Source organism: Myotis brandtii, unplaced genomic scaffold (assembly GCF_000412655.1).
Source record: "Myotis brandtii unplaced genomic scaffold, ASM41265v1 scaffold822, whole genome shotgun sequence".
Taxonomy (NCBI): Eukaryota; Metazoa; Chordata; class Mammalia; order Chiroptera; family Vespertilionidae; genus Myotis; species Myotis brandtii.
In genome coordinates this window covers 648055-670045 of record NW_005371333.1, presented here as the reverse complement: position 1 = coordinate 670045, position 21991 = coordinate 648055, and the positions used below count along the sequence as shown (strand labels likewise).

Genomic DNA, 21991 nt, shown 5'->3' with positions numbered 1-21991 from the left:
ACTGTTATGGATTGTAATGTAATTATCTGATATGCAGGATGGTCCTAGGCGACCCCTGTGAAAGGGTCGTTCGACCGCCAAGGGGGTCGCGACCCACAGGTTGAGAACCGCTGAGCTAGAGTCTTTGTGCCCTGGGGACAGTTTTCCGTTTTTTAATTGTGTCAGGCACTTTAAAATTGGATTGAGAAAAACAAATAAATTAAGTGAATTCTCAAGATAGAGCTGCCCAGTTCCAGACAAGATGGAGTACACACAATCTATTTTCCTTCTCCTGCTAATCACAAAACATACTCGAGTCACAACACGTAAGTCATTTATCAGAAGACTCTAAGAGCAAAGAAGGAAGATTGGCTGGGAGCCCCAGGATCTAGGGAATGATATGACAATGACAGTGAATTCTATGGGTTTTTTTCTTGCCTACTATATATCCCAACTTGGGTGTTAGACAAGTCCTCAATGCAGCACAATGTCAACTAAAAAATAGAAGCCAAGAAAAACCAAAGGACTAGTAAAAGGGTAGCCCAACAAAAATAAAACTTTTAAATACACTTGCCTATTCGAGGGATGAATAGCACATAATAAAAATAGCAGTGTCTCTCCCTATTTGAAGATGGTACAGCAGAGGGAGAGGGTCAATGAGAAACCATGGGCAGAAACCTATATTCTACTCCCATTCCCTTTTTAGCAAAGAGACAGCATCCCTTTCCCCATGGATTCTGTGAATGAACCAACTTCCAACCCCCATGAATTAAACGGGAGGTGCCTCTCCCCTCAGAGCCCCTGGTTGGAACTCTGACTTCCCCTCTGTTACAATCATGAGGCAACAGAACTATTTTTTTTGCAGCAGAAGGGATACCAGAAGGAGTTTCTTTGTGGTCATGGAACAGTTCTTTGTGATGATTACTCTAGTCTACACCTGTGATACAGTTTCATAGAACTATACACTCTCCTCACCAAAAACAAAAAAACCTGGTGAAATCTCAGTAAGGGCTATAGCTGAGTTAATAGTACTAGTATTGAATCAAAGTCAATTTCTTTAAAACAAGAAAGAAAAATATATGTGCCTCATTAGCTTATATATTTATATAATAGTATATCAGTTATTCAATTCAAAGTTATTTTTAATGCGTTTGTCCTGAACATTGGACACCTAATAATACATGTGTTATGCATGTTATAAATGTGATACAACTTTAAAATTTAAAGAGGGTGATTTTGCCACTCAGGTAGATTTTCTAATATTACTACTAAACCAACTATGACAACAGAATACTATTTCCCCCTAACTTTCAAAATTCGGGTTCTTAATCTAAGAAGAGTAACGACTTAAAAAGAAAAGTTTCCATTCACGTCTGGATAAAACTTTTTATGGTTTACTTAAGTGCAATCATAATCACAGGATATTATAAGATAAACTCTGGGACCCCTCGGGGGATGTCAGAGAGCTGGTTTTGGCCCGGTCCCCACAGGCCAGGCCGAGGGACCCCACCAGTGCATGAATCCATGTGTGGGGCCTTTAGTTATAAATAATACTTTAGGTTTTGTGTCATGATTTTTCTCTAAGAAATGAATGACATGAATCCATGTGTGGGGCCTTTAGTTATAAATAATAGAAATAATACTTTAGGTTTTGTGTCATGCTTTTTCTCTAAGAAATGAATGTTTTCTCTTTCAATCTCATCATGTAACTGATAAGAGTTCTGTACCATGTCTCTTTTTCAAATGGCATAATTAAATGGCAGGGCAGTTCATATGCCTTGCCTCGGACCACAGTGGGAATCACCAATAGGGTGAGAGTCATAAATTAGGCCTCATGATCTCCTTTAAATGTCTGGCTTTTCAATTACATAAGACGATGCTTTTAGCTAAATCTCTACCTGAACATATTTCCACTGAATGAGCAATAGTTGATACTAGAATACTCTCTTGTTTTAGTAGCTTTGTTTCCACAAAAATTTTTTGCCAGCACAGCACTACTCAATAAGCAACACACTCAGGCACTTAATTTATTCTAATTTCATTTCTGTTCGAGTATTTTTTAGAAGTTCAACATCTTTAAGTTATTGTGATGGACCAAGTTTCTTTATTATGAATGTGTATATAAACTTCTCCAAAGGGAAGATAACCATTAATGCATCTTGTCATCACTTACTTTCTTCTTTCCGTTTCAAATCTGTGGAGTAGTTTCCGAAGACCACCATTCTTAAATCCCTGAAAATGGGCAGCTGGGGCTCCCACGGTGATAACATCATAGAGAGCATCTGGAACGGGAATGGACAAGGAGATGAACACTTTGCAAACATTTCTCTCCAGCATGCTGTTTGCACTGAAGCATACACAATGTCGGAAGTCTGAGACATTATTCTGTTTAATTTTGCAGGAATCACTATGAACTTGCATCTCAAGGGGGCAAGAGGAGCTAATTTATCTTTCTAAAAGCCACCTGTGCACCTATACAAGTTATAATATATCCTTGATTTATGACTACATCTTAATTATAAGCTACTGTGTAGAACAGTATGTTCTCTCATTCGTCTGTATACTTACTGAGATAACATGCTAATTGGTCTTTTGTGTATTTTATTTTATTGAGTTTTGCATCATTTAATTAGCAATCATATTGAAATTCAACAATAATGAATCTTTCCACCGAAATTTACAGAGAAAAGAAGCATTTTGGTTCAAAGCCAGAACAGTACCAGTGCATTTTTTAAAAATCTATATAGAGTAGTTTCTGCCTGTGTATATAAAATCTTATACAATTTTAATGCAAGCTTTTGCAATTTCCTCAGGTGAAAGAAGAATACACAATATGTCTCCTGATCTATTTTCCAGCAAGATATTTTGTGGGGGTTTTTTGTGTGTGTTTTTTTTTTTTTGCAAAATAACCATACATTTAAATTGAAACTCAATCCCTTGATCTTGAAAGCCATCAGGTTTCATACATATTAAGTTTATGGCCTTAAAAAATGCCATATATTATAATGAAAAGTATCCCCATCAGAAAGAAGACAGAGTGAATGCCCTCTTGTTAAACTACATTTTATCTGAGAAACCTAATTTCATAGTAGATCCTTTTCATGTTGATTTTGGTATTGACACATTGACTGTTTTTCAGATCTCATTTACAGGGAAAACATACATTATTTTATTAGCTTCAGGTAAACACCATAACTTTTCCAAAGTGGTTCAATCTAAATGCACCAGTAATATCTTTCTTAACAATAAATGTCTTCAAAACTCAAGGTCACGAAAGAACTGAATACAAACTAACCCATCAATAAAGCAAATATTGAACAATCATTTAATAGATTGCTGGAGTGATAACCTGTTGCCCTTTTAAAAAGTCGCCAATAAAGTAGAAGTCAGCTTATCTTAAAATAACAGAATATTAGACTTCTGTGTAATTTAAAAAAATTGCCTAGGGGACTTTAACCCAGGCCTAAGAAAAAGGTTCCAGGTATCTGTGACCATATATACATTTTTGTAAGTGCAACTGTTTTACTTCCTGGAAAGGGGTCACAGCTTTCTTAAATGGTCATGAGCTCACCCCACTAAATAATCCTATTCCTACCAGCCTTAGGAACATCTCTGAATGTCAGCCAGCTATTAATCTTAACTTGTTCTAACTCTTTCAACCTGCCCTTTCTCCCTGGTTTCCTATAACAAATATAGACAACACATTCCTTTAAACATTCCAAACTAAAATTCTCAAGCTCTCAAGATCAGTTGCTTTCTTTCCCTCATCATTTTATCTGATCAGTTTCAACAACTCTGCTCCCCAAATTTTATTCTCTTTTATCACTGTCAATCTCTTTATTTTAATTCGAACCTTCCTCAGTTCATGTCAGGATTATTACTGCCTCTTCAATCTTAGCCTCCTTGCATCCGCAGTGCAGATGCTTCTCCTGTGTTGGTGGCCATTCAGTCACTCTGCCCAAAACACAGGCTTCAGTTCTTCTCATATATTTCAAAGATTAGGAGAACATTCAAATGTGTGCATGTTGTAGATGCTGAATTGTCAATAAACAAACTAATATTTTGAGGATGAATTGTTTATCTAATTTGTCTTTGGATTACACAGGGAATTACTATTCTTAATCGAAGAATAAGAGGTTTGAATACACTATCCAGAAAAAAAAATTGAAATCTGGAACATACATATCTCCAGGGGAAGAAGATAACCATATATCCCTCCCTGAAACACATTCAATAATAAAAGAACAAGGAGAGCTTAAGATTACCTACATGGAAAAGATTGAAATTAGACCCTTCATGCACACAAATCAACTCAAAAGGATTAAAGACTTAAACATAAGAACTAAAATTATAACATTACTAGAAAAAAACTTAGGGGCATTTCATAATATTGGTCTGTAAAATTATTTCATAGATATTACACTAAAAGCACAAGTAACAAAACCAAAACTAAACAAGTGGGACTACATCAAACTGAAAAGCTTCTGCTGGCCCTGACCAGGCTGCTCAGTTGGTTGGAGTGTCATGAGTACCCCAAAAGGTTGAGTATTCAGATCCGAGTCAGGGCACATATCTAGGTTACGGGTTTGATCATCAGCAGAGGCATGTATGGGAGGCAACAGATCAATGTTTCTCTCTCACATCGATATTTCTCTCTCTCTCTCTCTCTCTTCTCATAAAAACAAAAATATATCCTTGGGTGAGGGTTAAAAACATTTCTAAGGAAACAATAAGGTATAAAAGCAACATAGAGAACAGGAGAACAAGATAAAATATTTGCAAACCATTTATCTGATGAGGGGTCAATCTCCAAAATATGTAAGGTACTTCTATAAGTCAATACAAGGCTCCAGGAAGTCTTAATATTTTGCAGTTGTTATTTGATAACTACCAGTTATCACTGTATTGAAACAGTTATCTATTTTGGCTCCTTCATCCTTGAATTTCACTTGCCATTCATTACTACAAAATTAGTAGACAGATCTAAGTACACCATGGGATTTACTTCCTGGTCTCATCTCAGTTTAGTTAATGAAGAATGATATACACTTAAAGTACCATGTTCATTCTTGGCCAGAGCAGATGCACTCCTTTGAATGTAGTTAGTATTAACTTCAATTGATTGATTTCCTTTAAGGGAGAACAGATATAAAAAAAAGGCAATAAAAAATAAAATTCTAAGATAACAATCTGATCAGTAATATTTGTCTCATTTTAAAAATTTACCCATTTTATCCTGCTCTTTAAATTAAGTAATTTTGTGACATAAATAGCCTTTAACTGTGCATAATAAAAGCTTTCTGATTTTTTGTACTAAGAGACAACTATAAAAATGTAGGTGGGCATTTTATTTTACAGAAAATTTAAGCAAAAAAGTTGAAGGTCCTTTTTCCTTTCTTATAAAATATAATGTGTATTTCATCTACTAATATTTTTATACCTCAAAAATGGTCCCTGGCTTTGTGAAAATGGTATAGTACACATTATAATAGAAAAGTGAAATTCAAGTTGCATCTCATCAAGCTAAATACACTAGGTTGACTTGAAATTTAATAATAGGGCTGCTTCATAGCCTTTCAAACGCCATTTAATAATAGAAATGAAATAATAAGTCTATTTTCCCCAGAAGATCTCTTTAAAATTCCTACAACTATAAAAATAGTGCTAATAAAAAAATGTAGACATGCTGATCTCATTTCAAGGAACAATTTAAGCATAATCCCTGACTTCAAAATGGCCCACAAATGACTTTGACATGATTCACAAGACCACAGGGATTTTTGAGGATAATCTGTTTCAAAGTAGTCCAAGAAATTTGGCATCATCATGAAACATGTCTAAAGGTAATTATGCTTTGTTGATGAGGTGATACACCCAAACTCTTGAAATGCAGAAATCAGGGAGCTCTGACAGCTCCTCTTATTTGTTCCAGCTTCAGTGTAGAGATTGGAAGTTTAAGAGGCAAAGAGGTCAACTGATTCATCCATAGTTACACAGAAATGCGGGTGACATTGTACCTAACTCCAACTACAGCTTTATGATATCATATAGTAAGTTCTTTCTTTTACTATTTTTCCCTTTCCTCTTTCTTTCTTCCACCCTTCCTTTTCTTCCATCCTTCTTTTTCTTTCTCCCTTCCTTCCTTCCTTCCTTCCTTCCTTCCTTCCTTCCTTTTCTTTCTTTCTTTCTTTCTTTCTTTCTTTCTTTCTTTCTTTCTTTCTTTCTTTCTTTCTTTCTTTCTTTCTCTTTCCTATGTACTATAATATGATCTATGTACATAAAAGGCTAATATGCTAGGTGTCCGACTGTTCAGTCAACCATTCGACCAGTCTCTATGATGCACACTGACCACCAGGGAGCAGATGCTTTTACTGGTAGGTTAGCTTGCTGCTGGGTTCCGGCCAATCAAGACTGGGTGAGATGGCTGGACATGCCCTGGAGCCCTCCTGTGGTCCCTCCCTGGCCGGCCAACCTACCACAGTCCCTCCCCAGCTAGCCAGCCCCAATTGGCCCCAATCAGGACTGGGTAAGACGACCCTGATCGGCCCCAGTCGGGACTGGGTGAGACAAACTGGACACACCCTGGAGCCAACCTCCTGCAGTCCTTCCCTGGACTCTAAAATATTTCTTCTAATTAATTTCCTTTCAATGTGTATGAATTCATGCACCGGATATATATATTAGAGGCCCAGTGCACGGATTCGTGCACCGGTGGGGTCCCTCAACCTGGCCTGTGCCCTCTCATAATCTGGGACCCCTGGGGGATGTCAGACTGCCGGTTTCAGAGATTGGGCCGAAACCAGCAGTCCAATATCCCCCAAGGAATGTAGTAGTGCGCAAAGTGGCAGGCGGCCAGGGAGCGCAAAGCGGCAGGCGGGCACCGCGCTGCTCCTGCTCATCCCGGCCCTGCTGGGCCTGCTGTTGTTGCCGCACGGTAGCGCACTGCCATGGAGTGGGGAGAGGCTCATGCCACCACAGCTGTGCTTGCCAGCTGTGAGCCCAGCGTCTGGTGCCCGTCAGTCAGCTGAGTGGCGCTCCCACTGTGGGATCACACTGACCACCAGGGTGTAGTTTCTGCATTGAGTGTCTGCCCCCCTGGTGGTCAGTGCACGTCATAGTGACCTGTCAAACAGTCATTTGGTCGCTTAGGCTTTTATATATATAGATAATAGATAAAATAACTTAAACATATAATATTATAATATCACAAGAATCCAGATGTTATACTATTCAAAACTGATTTTCCAATAAGATAAAATTTACTGAGATATATCAGAGTGGAAAATGGTATTCTTAATTTCAGGGTACTGTTTTTGTTATTATTGTCACTGCTCTATAAGATCTCTATTGTGGTGGGTACTCTCTTGCATTTAATTTCAATAATGAATAAGGATGAAAATTTATCTTAATGGGTCTGGGGGCACCAGAAGTTAAATGGAGGTTATTTCACTTGTCAGTATGAGACATGACATCATTAGTTCTGCTCAGTTACTTGTTTCAAGAGCTAGACATTAGCCTCAGATTTGGTAAATCTGCCTGCTATTGTTTGTAAAGCTGCCTCTCCAAATATAGCAGGCATATTAATCAAAGGTGAATCGATGCAATTTACTAATGGTAAGAAGGAAAATGAATGTAGTCTACATTCAATAACTCACCAGTGAAATACTAAGGCTTGGCCAATCTTACTTGCATCATTACCTTACAAAATGTTGTCTGTAATTCAGCCAAACATTTAAATCAGTAACCATGGATCTTAAATAAATTTAACTGCAATTCAAAATCTGCTAAATACATGTTACATAAGTAAATAGGAAATTTGATTGACTACTATCTACACCTTTTAATTTTTATTTTGCAAGTAAGTAAAGCAAAGCTCAGAGTGGTTATTAACTTGATTACAGTCAAAGAAATTGTAAGTCCCTAAAAATTCAGTCATTTTCAATTTCTACTATAACATATAGCTGGTGATCTAGTCTGTAAAGCACCTACTTTATTTAAAGTCCAACCTCAAATAACTTTTAAACTTATAAAAAATAAATACTTTAAAACAAATATTTAATGTTATACATATTTTATACATGCAATATACATCTATACTAATAAAAGTGTAATATGCTAATTAGACTGGACGTCTTCCGGACATCCTTCCTGACAAAGCCAGGCTGGGCGAAGCCGCCCGCCCACAGTTCTGGGTACCAGTGCCTGCGGCTGCAGCCCAGGAGAAGAGAAGCTGAAGCTGGCCACCCGCCCACAGTCCTGGGCACCAGTTCCTGAGGCTGTGGCCTGGGCAAAGCCACCCATCCCTGGTCCTGAGGGAGGGAAGCCCAGGTGACTGTAGCTGGTCAGATAAGGGAAGCCTGGGTCCTGGGTGCGGGGCCAAGGCAGAGATGGTTAGGTGTGATCAGGCCAGCAGGAGAGCAGTTAGGGGCGATCAGGCAGGCAGTTAGGGAAGATCAGGCAGGCAGGCAGAGGGGTTAGGGGTGATCAGGCAGGCAGGCAGGCAGGTGGTTAGGAGCCAGTGGTCCCGGATTGCAAGAGGCAGTCGGACATCCCCCAAGGGGTCCCGGATTGGAGAAGGTGCAGGCCAGGCTGAGGGACCCTCTCCCCCCCGTGCACGAATTTCATGCACCGGGCCTCTAGTACTAATATAATATAATACATTATGCAATAGATTTCAGTACCTTCACATTAATTCTTGGCTGTAGGAAAACTTGTTCTTTCCTACATTTTCTCCTTAAGTTCTTTAAAGGGAGGAACCAGTCTTTCTGAAAACTACTATGACAAAAATCCTCTAGTTTATGAGTTGTATCCTAGTTCTAACATCAAAATCTTGCTTTTCTCTCCACTGCTTGATTTTTTTATCACATACATTGGGGCCTTGACTTACCAGTGTCCCGACTAACGAGTTTTTTGAGATACCAGCTGTCTCTCGGCCCATTTTTTGCATTGAGTTGATAGAGTAATTTGAGTTAATGAGCTCCTTAACGAGCTCCTGAACGAGCTCGGTCTCTGAATGAATTAAACTCGTAAGTCAAGGCCCCACTGTATAAAAAATTCCTCCATATATCCTGTTATGGGTAAATCGTGCCCCACAAGAAAGATATCTTAGAATCCAACCTTATTTGGAAATAGGGTCTTTACAGATTAATCAAGTGGAAATCAGGTTCTTAGGATGAGCCCTAATCTAATATGACTGGCATCCTTAAAGGGGAAATTTGGACACAGAGAAGGACATAGAGGAGAACACCATGTGAAGATGGAGGATCAGTGCGATGCATCAGCAAACCAAAGGAAACCAAAGATTATCAGGAAAAAAAAAAGGGAGTTAGGATGAGGCAAGAAAGGATTCCCCTCAGGTTCCAGAGAGAGCTTGGCTCTGCCAGCACCTTGATTTTGGATTTCTGGCTTCAAGATAGTGAGATAATAAAATTCTGCTGTGTAAGCCAACCAGTTTATGGTGCTCTGCTATGGCAGATCTAGGACACTGGTACATTTCCCAAACCAAACTAATTAAAAGAAATTTTATTTGCTTTTCTAAATTTCTCTCGTTTAGTTTCTAGTTTCTTCGTGTTGAATTGGAGAAACAGAAACTAGAGGAATTGCATTCATCCTAGCTCACTCTAGTCTATTTTTCAGATAGTATCTTGGCAAAAGACAGCATAATGTAAATGGTTCTGTCATTTTCAAAAAATAAAGATGATGTAAAAGGCCACTTAGATAATAATTTCTCTTTGTTTGGTGGAAGTATTTTAAGAATCATCACCAAATATTTGAATGCATATTTAAATACAAGCTTCTATCGATTTTGCCCCGACAAACTACCTGGTTTGGTGATACTTCTATCATCCACCCAAGGCTGTACCCCAGATCATCCTTCTCGCCCATTTCATCATCCTATCAGTCATCAAGTCTTGCATTTGATGATGTTTCCAAAATGCCTCTGCCTCTCTAAATCATCTTTCCTCTACCTCTGGCTACCTCCTTAGATTTTATTGTCTCTTTACTGATCACTTTAACAGCCATGATAAAGCTGACAGGCATAATGTAAATGGTTCTGTCATTTTCAAAAAATAAAGATGATGTAAAAGGCCACTTAGATAATAATTTCTCTTTGTTTGGTGGAAGTATTTTAAGAATCATCACCAAATATTTGAATGCATATTTAAATACAAGCTTCTATCGATTTTGCCCCGACAAACTACCTGGTTTGGTGATACTTCTATCATCCACCCAAGGCTGTACCCCAGATCATCCTTCTCTCCCATTTCATCATCCTATCAGTCATCAAGTCTTGTATTTGATGATGTTTCCAAAATGCTTCTGCCTCTCTAAATCATCTTTCCTCTACATCTGGCTACCTCCTTAGATATTATTGTCTCTTTACTGATCACTTTAACAGACATGATAAAGCTGACAGAATCCACTTTGTCCCAGTGATGGCAAAGGCCACATATATCATGGAAACTCTTATTGTTCATTCTAGGTGTTTTACATACTCTAATTCACTTCATTTGGAAGAAAAAAACACAGATTAGAAAGATTAGAAATAACAAATTTAATAGAAACTAGTGAAGCTGCAATTCTATTCCATTCCACTACAAAATATATAAACTTTTTACTATATCATAAAGGCCTCTTCATATCGGCCATTAGGAAAAAAAATCATGTTGGTTATCACATAGCATTTAAATACTTTATCTTCTTTATTACTTGTTGATATTCTGGTTTTGATGATGTTTGAAACCATTATATGTTATGTTCAAACTGCTGACAGACACTCAGTAATCAAAAGTTCCTAAAAGCCTTGGGCCAATCCATCAAATTTTTATTCCAGTTCTTTCATTTTCCAAATTCTTGGTTAAAAGGACGGTCACCACCAAGACAGAGAAACAGCTTGAGTCCAACTTTGGGCTTTGGTTTCTCAAGATAAATAGTATACAATGAACAAGTCTTGTTTTGCCTTTTTCTTTTCTTTTTTTTAAAATCCAAATAGTAGCACAATTGGCAGCTATTAGGAGTCATTGACACTACTTAAAGACGCTAATATTCATTTTGCATATTCACCTGCAACTCAGTTCAGGTGCTACAAGTAGTCCTCAGAAACATAGCAACAACAACAAAAAATAATAGTGCCTTTTATAATATTCAGGGTTATTATCAGCTTCAACTGTTTCATCTTTATCTTTATATAAATGCTTAAATTGTAAAGTCTGCCAATAGTGGAGATTTTTAAACCCTAACACAGTTGCCTATTTTGAAAAGAATACTATACACTACCTTTCAGGTGAGGGCTGTGTACGTGCATCCTCTGCAGGTGTAGATTTATTGGAACAAATTCTAATGTTTTCTCTCCTTTGCTGCTGCTTGATTTGAAAGAGGACCCTAAGTGGAAAGAAACTTAATATTACTAGTAAGTAAATAATGAGGATGTGTGTGTGTACATTTGCTGAAAAATAAATTTGACATAAAGAACTGTTACAAAAACTTTAGGAAGAAAATATAACTGTATGATTTGCTTTTCTTCTCAGATATTTAAATTTTTTTAAAACTCTCAATTACCTTTAGAATAATACCGTGAGGTAAAATAGTGCATTTTTTTCTTTGTTATTTTTCACGCCAATTTGGGAGCATTAGAATTATAAGATGCTTTAAAAAATATTGGCTCTTCTATGTCCATAATAATGTTTATTATTGTTTTCACATAACATATATGAAATGCAGCACAGGTTGAGTATGTAGAGTTATTGCTTTCACACCTGTTTCCTTGCTGAGTTCCGTCAGAATGTCTTGGTACATATTCACCATTTGATCACAGTGAGTAAGGACATTTTTCCGTAGATTGTCCCAGTGAGGAGAGAGTTCACCAAGTTCTTTTAGCTCCTGGTTCCTGTTAAGAATGGGAAAGGGGACAACATTTTTATGTAAGTCCATAGACAGAAACTGCTTAATTAGGGTTGTTAAACCCATAAAAAATTGATTCACCACTCTTTTTGAGAAAGCTCTATGTGCTTTTTAGGGGGGAAATAATCATTTTAACACAAAGAAAGATATGAATAATTTAGGTCACACAAACATTAAACATATCAAAGAGAAAAAAGTGCAAGTTAATTTATTGATAAAAATTTCACAAAGCCTGGCCAGTTGAGTGTCGACCTATGAACCAGAAAATCATGGTTCAGTTCCCTGCCAGGACACATGCTCCAGTTGTGGGCTCAATCCCCAGTGCTAGGGGGGTGAGGGGGGTTGCAAGAGGCAGCCAATCAATGATTCTCTGAGGGGCTGAGGGCTGTTTTCCGGCTGGCGAGTGACTAAAGCTTCCAACCGCTCCTTGTTTTCTTTTCTTTTTTTTTTTTATTCTGGGCCAGCTTTAGCTCTGAGGCCTCGCTGCTGAAAACATCGATACAATGTTGCGGTCCGAGCCCGGCTGAATGGAAGCCGGTTTCTGGGGTTTTGTTTAGCTTCTTATTTGCAACATAGTACATAGTTGCTTAGAGTTGCAGCTGAGAGGCCGGCAAGTGAGGCCGGGAACGTTGGAGTCCGCAGCAAGCAAGCCTCATGCTCGCTTCAGTGCCTGGCTGCCGGCCGCCATCTTGGCTGACAGTTAATTTGCATATACTCACTGATTAGCCAATGAAAAGGGTAGCGGTCGTACGCTAATTACCATGTTTCTCTTTTATTAGTGTAGATGTTTCTAACTCCCTCTCCCTTCCTCTCTGAAATGAATAAAAATATATATTTTTAAAAATTTTTCACAAAGATGGCAAAGACTATCTAATATACATAGAGGCCATTCAGTTAAAAAACCTCAACAGAAAAATGCTAAGTTCTAGGCTTTGACCATCCAAAATGAAATAAAGTGAGAAGGATAATCAGACTATGTTCGAAGGAAACATAAGCTATTCGGGTAATCTAATTTATATATAATAGAGATATAATTTTTTAAAGCCAATAAATAGTATGATCAGGTATGATTTTATTGGTCTCAGTTTCTCCCATGAGGCCAATTTAAGTAAATGTTGCATATGTTTTGCCCCTTCTTTATCAAAAGAAAAAGCTAATCATGCCATTTAGGTTTTAATTATTAACTTTTATCTAATTCTCTACCCTTTATCCAAGTTAATTTAAATAATCAGAATGCCTTTTCAAATTATAATGATAAATGGTTTTAATATGCTGCTTGGTTAAATCTCTTATTCATTCCTGTAACCTTTTACCAACAACATTTTCATGAGGCTAATTTAACCAGCAATAATGAACCTTCTTTGCTATTTTGGCTGTGTAACATGCGAAATACCAAGCTAATAAATTCAGAAGATGTAGAATCTTTAACATCCTGTTAAATGCAAGAGTAATGGATGGTGTGCAAAAATGTGACTTGGTTCCAAATGTTTGTAGCTGCCTTTGTTTTGTTTCAATGGGATGCAATGTAGTTTTGCTATATCTTTCATTTGAGGTCTTTATAACTTTTTGAACATTCATCTCATTCTCAACTGTCCCACAGATTAGCTGTCATCACACAACATTTGTGGGGGAAGAAGTAATTAATCAATAGACAGTGAGAGTAAAGAAAGTTCATGACCAAAGATGGGGTAGGAGGGAAGGTTGAAGAATTGGGGAATCAAGTTCTCTGTGTACACGCAAATACCAGGCTATTTAAATTCAAGACAAGCAACAACAACCACCAAAGCAAACAAATAATCCCCCAAACTGGAGATATCCGAGTTTAGAAAAACCTGGGCAATTATTTCAAATCAAAGGATGATAGCTAGTATAATATATCAATTTAATTTGTAAGCTTTTAGGCTTTAGTTCCAATATACACTTATGATAGAAATATTAGTTAGGTATGTCTGCTTAATAATAGATGTTTAATACTAGTAGGTTTAAAATTTATGTTGCCTCTGAATAATTATCAGAAATAGTAATTAAAAGGAGGTGATTAGGGAGTAAAGAGAGGGAGATAGCAAAGACCCTTACTATGGTGTGGGATCCTGACATGGCATACATCTCCTTGCCTAAGAGAAGTCTGGAAGTATAGTCAGAAAAGTTTAGTGATCTGTGGGGAATGACTTAAAATATGCTGGGATTAGTCCATAAAGTTTTGTTTAAATTTTACTACACTCTTCCACTATGTCAAAATTTATACACAGGAATACATAGAGAAATCTGGCATTCACAACTTTTTTGTTCTAAAAAATGGCATTGCAATGGCACACATTCTGAAAAAGACATATAACCAACATAAAGTACCTTTGCATTAAAAACAGTCAAAAATAAGGGAACTACAGAATAACGGTATCATAAACAAGTTGAGTAATGAACAAGTTGTAAAATAAAGTGAGGCAGAGAAAGAAAGTAGCTATAAGTTTAAAAAAATAAAGAAATTCATTAGATTAATACATTAATATACATAAAAATAGAAGATAATTAGGTGTACCAAAATCAGAAAATTTTTCAATCAGGAAAATAGAGTTTATATTATATTTTAATTTGTTACTTGGTGAACAGAAACTTTGGAGTTTAATAGTGAGATCCAACCCCAGGGAAGCATGAGGGAGGTAAGAAGAAAAGTGTTGTAGGAAAAAAGCAGCAGCAGACATAAGGTGGTATGTTCCTGAGCTGGGCAGAACTTCACAAGAAAACAAGGCTGGTTGCTAGGTCATGTGCAACAACTCTAGAGAAGTCATATGGCACCTTCGCACCTTGGAACAGCTTGTTAGATGGGGGAAGAGACATTTATATGCCACTTCCTTACCTTCTATATTTCACTGGTAAAGATTCAGCCTGTGGAATATTAACTCCTTTGCATGCCAGTTGTGTAATCTATCTCCTTTGGGTAGCCACTGGGGAAGCAATATCCCGGTGGAGACAGAACTTTCCTGGTTCTGGTCTGATATGACACAGGTGCCAGAGCCACTCTGGATCTTTCCATGTAGATGCCATGGGAGGCATGCTAATGTCTGGTCGTAATCTTCAGGGAGGCTGATACAGCTGATGGAGTTAGGAAATTAAGTGACAACAGTAACAATATATGGGGATCTCCACTAAATGAGTGGTCAAAAAGTGAAGACATATTAGGGTTGAGCCACTATAGGAAAGCATATAAACTGGGCCCAGGAGGGGCATCACCTTGCACAACTCCAATGCACTTGCATCATTTTCTGATACCCAGAGAGCATATAACACAACATTCCTCATACCTCCCGAAAGAGAAGTTCAAGTACAATTCTTCAAGGTCATACTAGTTGCTATTTCTAAGATTTAAGGAGAGGCAAAGAACCAAGCTACAATATCTAATACTCCAGCTGATCCTTGGGGCCTAATTAATAATATTAATCACCAATCTCCTCTACCATTCATTCCAGATTTTCTTCATATGTCACTGGCATTTCAGCTGGTCTGGGTTGCTGCCTTGTGAGGTCTCTCAGACTTTAATCAAAAGGGATTAGGCCCTTAGTTGTCTTGCTCATATGGAATCCCAGTTGCTGCAATTGCCCACTCATATCTGAGCATGGGGCACCTCTGAGTTCCAGACATTTTTTTTCTCAGGTTGTGAAACAGCAGTCTTCTTTCCTTATGATGGTAAGAATAGTATCTCGTACTGTCTTTGCTGGACCATTGTAATGAGGAATGTGTGGTAACCAGATCACATGTGGAGTCCATCATAACTTCTAGTTAAGTGGGACTATGAATTGGTCCCCTGACAGAACCTCCAAAACCCATAGCCCAAGAACCACAATTCTAACTGGAGAAGTCCAAGGTTGTAGGTAAAGGCACACTTTTTATCTAGATGGTTTGTTTTGTCTTACCTTGTTTAAATATTTCAAAATATATGCTTCTCCTCTTCAGCAAAATAGTAAGTTATATATATATAATGTTTTAAACACATACAATTGAATAACATAAAGGAAAAATGAAATTAAAAAACAACCCTATGAAGAATAAAGAGACATAATTGAACACAAAATGAGGCATAGGGGAACTGGGAAATAAATAGCCAAAGCTACTGTAAAGTTTTTTTATATATATAATGCATAAAGCATGGCAAGAATATTAAATAGATAAATGGTTTAAAACTTTGTTTTTTATAGCCCTGGGAGTGTTATGGCAGAGGGCCAAAGGGAGGATGTTGAACAAAAGAGAAGCCAAGTAAGTGGACAGGCATCAGGCCTGTTTCCTCACTCAACCCCCACTAGAACAATCAGCTCCAAGTGAATCTCTTTGATTTATATGGGAATTCTGTGTACAGTTTGTTTGGGGGGTGGAGGGTAGGGCTCTGTTGCTAAAAAAAAAAAATTACAAAATTAAAACATAAAAAATAAAAGAAAGTTTAGCCTCTAGTTAAAGCTTCTGTTTAAAATAACATTCGAAAGCCTACTGATGATATATACAAGGAGGGAATTTCAACATGGGGGAAACATGCTCTGAGCCTGTGAGGGGCAGAGACTTGTCTCCCTCGTCTTTTTGTCCTACCACAGTTCTGTTTGACTGAGGTTTGTTGATTGAGCAAATGAAAGGTTTGCTTGCAGGTTATTATCCTTAGTTTTTCCTGAATTTGACAAAAGTCAAAACATAAAGTAGGATGCTGAGTTCTCTCCTAGTTAAAATGGAGAGATCTGAAAAATAAAGGAGGTACTACTGAATCCTCTAACCTTGTATGATCTAGATCTGTAACCTTGGATTGGTCGAGTCTTCCTTAAGAATACACAAAGATTAGAAAATACATCTTCATATGGAATTTCTTCCTATGATGGTTGATAGTCTTCCTATGACATCAACTTGACTGGATCACAAGGTGTCCAGATATTGGGTCAAATGTTATTGTAGGTGTCTAGGAGGAAGTTTCCAGATCAGATTAATATTTGAATTGTTAGGCTGAGTAAAGCAGATTGGTCTTCCTACTTTGGGTGGGCCTCATCCAATCACCTGAAAGCCTGAATAGAGCAAAAAGGGCTGACCCTCCTGGGGTAAGAGAGAATTCCTCCTGCCATACTGACTTTGAGCTTGGATACTCGTGTTGTTGTTTTTTCAGCCTTTGGACATGAAGTGAAGCATTGGCTTTTCCTGGGTCTCAAGCCTGCTGGTCTTTGAACTAGGAATACAGTATACCTTCTCTTGAGACCCCAGCTTGACAACTCACCTCCAAGATATTAGAACTTGTCAGCTACCATACTTCTCTCTCTCTCTCTCTCTCTCTCTCTCTCTCTCTCACACACACACACACACACACACACACACACACACACACACTTTATGGTTGTGTTTCTGTGGAGAACCTTTACCAACATACTAACTATACAGGGATTCTATCACAAAGATTTCTCTCTGCTTGTTGCAAAGGAAGTTAGAAGGTAGGTTGAGATAAAAACATCTGGAAGATAGTTGGAGCTCTTTCATGGCTTTTTATCCCTCCCACCACATTTTACACAAACTCTTTTAACTTCTTCAGACGAAAATTGCTTATAGAGATGTTTAGCTTTTCTAAGAGACTTGCACAAGAAATCTCTCTAGTTCTGAGGTCAAAGCTCCACATGCGAGCCCCCTATTTTATTAGAAGTTTGAGTCCAGAATGATAAATGTTAAAAACTTGGGCATGTAAATTCAAAATTATGAAAAGTAGTTACTTTAATAAAGAGTGCCTGGGAATAATAATTAAATCATTTATAAGGATTTTAAGACCAAATAAAAATTTATATACCAAAGATATGACCCAGTAAAAAAGACATTAAAATGTCATTTGAAATTATTACCTAGGTAAATAGAAATACTTTCCCCCAATAAACTGTACAATACCATTTTTAGAATAAAAATGGAACCTTTTAAAACTATCAGAGTCTAAAACTACATGTGGGTATAGATGGATGGAAAGTTTAATGGTCAACTGCTTTCATTCATTATGCAAAATTAACTCAAACCCAAAAGAAGTCATAAAAAATGTACCCATTAGGAAAAAGAATTAAATACTAAAATTTCCAGTGAAGAATAGACTACATAAATGACCAGTGGTGACTTCAATTTCATAAAGTGGTTGGGTAACACCATAAAACCGAACAAAGTTCAACTCGATGTCAGGTTTCACAGTATTTTCAACCCACAATTCAAACTGTGCTTTAACCCAGACAAAAATAAAAACTGCATCTATAAATCACAGCCTTTCTTTCTTTCTTTCTTTCTTTCTTTTTTTAAAAAAAGCCTTTTTGTAAATGACAATGTTGTTCATGTTGCAATCCATAAGCCACTAATTCACTGAAAATAGACTAGAATGGTCATTTACTGATTTTCACTTGACATTAATGTAAGTGGATGTTGTACTATGTAAGTGGATGCTGTAGACTCAAGGAGGTTTCAAGTTATAAGCAAAGACTAAGAATTGGAGCACAATAACTAGAGGATTCAGTTGTAATCACAGAATCTGTTTGCATTTGATAAACAGCTAAATTCTGTCATTTAATTTTAGGTAACTACATTAAAAATTAGGAATAAAAAGTATGTCTTAGTCTATCGTAAGAGTCTATTTGCTGCCCCTGATAAAGGTGATTTGGTATTTACTTATAAATAAAGTCTTTTTTATCCTTTGAAGTTTGTTTTAAGTTTATCAAACATGGACAACATTTATTTTTTTAATATTGTAAAGCTCAGTGTTCCATTTATGTTTAAAATGGTGGCACATCAATGAAGTTTCTCGTAATTCCACATATATTAATTATGTGCCTTTCCATTGTAGGCAGCCATGAAAATTACCCAGTGCACAGGAAAGCTGGTCAAGGAAAGAATGAGCTAGAATGCTCATTCTCTTTTCATTATTATTGCCCATGCTTTTAGAAATTGCAAGCATTTCTGGGCAGTTTCCCTTCCAACTCCCACCCCAGGGTCTGGAGTGCAGATGTGGCCCAGTTAAGTTTCTTAAGTAGATGGAATCCAGGAGGCCCCACAAAATACTTAGTGGTAGGGCCTTTTGGTGGACACCATAAGCCTTTTCAGGTAATCAAGATTACTTTTGTACAGAATTTATCTCTTTTTATTTTCAAAACAATCCTCAGAGATAACTGTTCCAGAGCTGGACGAATAAAAATTAAAAATTCAGTTGCCCTCGGCACATTTCAAGTGCTCAACACCTTCACAGCTATCATATGAGACAGTGCAGTTTAGAACACTTCCATCATGGGAAGTTCCATTGAACAACCTTGCTTTAGGCAAATGAAGAAGCATGTAACTGAGAAGTGAAGTGACCTGTTTAACCTATATTGCTACAAAGTGGCCGAATCAAGACTTATACTCAGGGCTTGTGATTGCAAATCTTGTTCTCTTTTCCATTTTAATTCCTGGTGAGTATGGTTTCTTCTAAGACAGCAATCCTATCTTAGGAGGACAAGACTGGAATCTTCCACCTGAGGGACTCATCTGAATGTAACTTCCACCCACGTCAACAGAGAGCTGGTTCAAATATTTGGCTCAAGTGTGCACTTACAGCCTTGGCCACCATAACTATTGGAAGATCAAACAACAGAACAAAATTCTTGTTTATTTTCTATTCATTTAACAACAACAAAACCGACAAGTTCTTCTTTTTCTGTGGCCCAGAAGGCTCTAACTAATCAGAAGCCTTTCATTCCAAAACATCTGCCCCAGATACAAGCATCAGCTTTGTGGGAAAAGATACACCCGGTCTGCTTTTCTGCCCACTTGGAGTTTGTGGCACTGTATAGTGAACATACTTATGAGGTGTGCTCGGTTAGTAAGCTAAAGGAGAGTGAAATAAATTACAGACCTTTTTGTATGAAACACTATTAACTGTCAGCTAAGATGAAGAACAACAACAGTTTTGATATATTGAGTGTCTGCTGTGTACAGGATTCTTTACAAAAATGGTATAAGTGGTTTCCATATATAAAAGGCCTATGTATGTATGTATGCACCACGGGTTTTCATCCATAGTTCACAATAACTGTGTGCGTTTATTATTTAACCCCTTCTTTACAATAGAGAAAATTGAAAATTAAAATGGTCAGATAAGTTTGCCATGTCACATAGCTGTGAAGTGGAGTTGGAGAGCCAAGTTCCGAACCCAGAGCTGCACTTACAGACAGACAGACAGACACACACACACACCCACACACACACACACACACACACACACATCAAGACTATATAATTTAAAAATATATATTATCAGTATATATCAAATGGCAGATGTAGGTTTTGAACTCAGATCAGTGATGATTCCAATCCTGTGCTTTCATCATTACAACACACTCTCTCCTACTCATTTCATTTGAAATAAAGAATCTTGGCACAATAGACAAAAATGTTTCTGCATGAGTTTTGCCTTATATGTTTCTGTGGGGATACTGTAATAGCCAAACAGCAAAATCAAACACATATTACTATCGCCAGCTTGGTGATGCTAAGATAGTAATCCTATCTCTACAGGACCTCTCATTAAATGATCCCAAGAATCCATAACAACAAACCTAATGGCACACAACATCTGCCTTTAATACTAGGAGTTGGGAGGGCAAAAACACTTTCCATGATAAATAACATACCATACAGTATTCCAACTGAGCATCAACATTCTGTTCATGGAAAAATTGAACTGAAGAAATAATACTATTCAGTTGTGAATCAACAGTGGAGTCCCAATGGGATATGTTTATGCATCCTTTTTGGATCTGTAGGACTTGAGATTGTTCTCAAAGAGAACATGCAAGGGAACAGAGAAAGGAACACAAAGAGAAACAAATTGGAAGAGATGCAACACTATAAAAACACCCATGAGTCCTGGCTAGTGTGGCTAAAAGGTTAGAGTGTTGGGCATGCACTGGAGGGTCTCTCTCACATATCTCTCTTGATTATGCTCATCTTCTAACATTGATTTCATCCTCCTTTAGTTTTCAGACTATCCAAGTGCTAGACAAAATAAATAAAAAATACTACCATCAAGAAACATCACAAAAATTCTGATTATTGGAGATAGAAGGAAGTTTCTTGAACAACTGAAGGAGAAAAAATAGCTGTAAATGATCAAGTATCAGAATGGTAAAAAAAATCATCAAAGAAGTAGAAGCTAATTAAAATGAAAACATAAAATTCTATAAAATACATATTAAATATACAATATTTTTATTCATTAAACACATCAAAATACAAATCATAAATAACTCAGAGATTCTTCTCTGCTGAGGAAAGATAAATATTTCAATTATAACCAAAATAATTTTCATATAACATTGGCAGATGGGTTAGATCTATGGAGCATTGAATTTAAAAATGTCATAATGAAAATGTTTTTATTAATCCTATTACACATGAGATAAATACAGAAAGATACACAAATACTTTTAGATTTTTGTAAAGCTTTTGCCTAAGAGACTAAAGTGGTCCAGGTCTGTATTGGGTGAAGACATCTATTCTCAGCCCATTTTCATGTACTTTCTAGTCAGGGAAAGTAGAAGAATCTTTTAAGGTTCAATAAAAGACTAATTCCATAAATATCATTATCTGGGATGAGGATAGAGGTGGGAAGGCTGACAGCTCAGGCATATTTTCAATATGGGCAAAACCATGCTCACTAACAGAAATGAAACATGAACTGTTTAAAAAAAATGTCCAATAAAAATGCATCTGTATGTAAAAAAAAAGATTTCAGTGTGCCTTTATTTCTTCCAAGTATGCAAATGCTGGTAGACATCGTAAAAGGCATAGGTTTCAGCCATGCAAAGATGCACAGTGCAGAAGATGAGGCGAGATAAGTAGAGAGAAAGGAGGTCCCGCTTGCCTTATAGCCCATGGGATGGGGAAATCTTGTCTGGTGATAAAGAAATTTTGGAAAAAACAACAACATAAATTATATTTCGGAATGCCAAAACATGTTGTATAGACAGGCCACTATGTTGCAAAATCTTACTGTATATCTTTTTGTATAGTGAGGATGTTTTTGAAATAGAATTTATCTGGGTATATACTAATTGTAGTTTATAATTCCTAATATATACTTTTATCATTTTTTAAA

The 21991-nt window shown here is 37.0% G+C and overlaps 1 protein-coding gene across 7 annotated transcripts in view; it reads right to left on the bottom strand.

Annotated features, from left to right (window-relative positions):
• Positions 1-21991, bottom strand: part of INPP4B (inositol polyphosphate-4-phosphatase type II B) — a 484095-nt gene that overhangs the window by 119719 nt on the left and 342385 nt on the right. For all 7 annotated transcript variants that reach the window (XM_014531700.1, XM_005884189.2, XM_014531699.1 and 4 more), the window contains 3 exons: positions 11736-11866; positions 11257-11361; positions 2153-2261 (listed from right to left, as the gene is read on the bottom strand). In XM_014531700.1, the coding sequence (XP_014387186.1) occupies positions 2153-2261; positions 11257-11361; positions 11736-11866 (345 nt within the window). The remainder of the gene's footprint in view (positions 1-2152; positions 2262-11256; positions 11362-11735; positions 11867-21991) is intronic.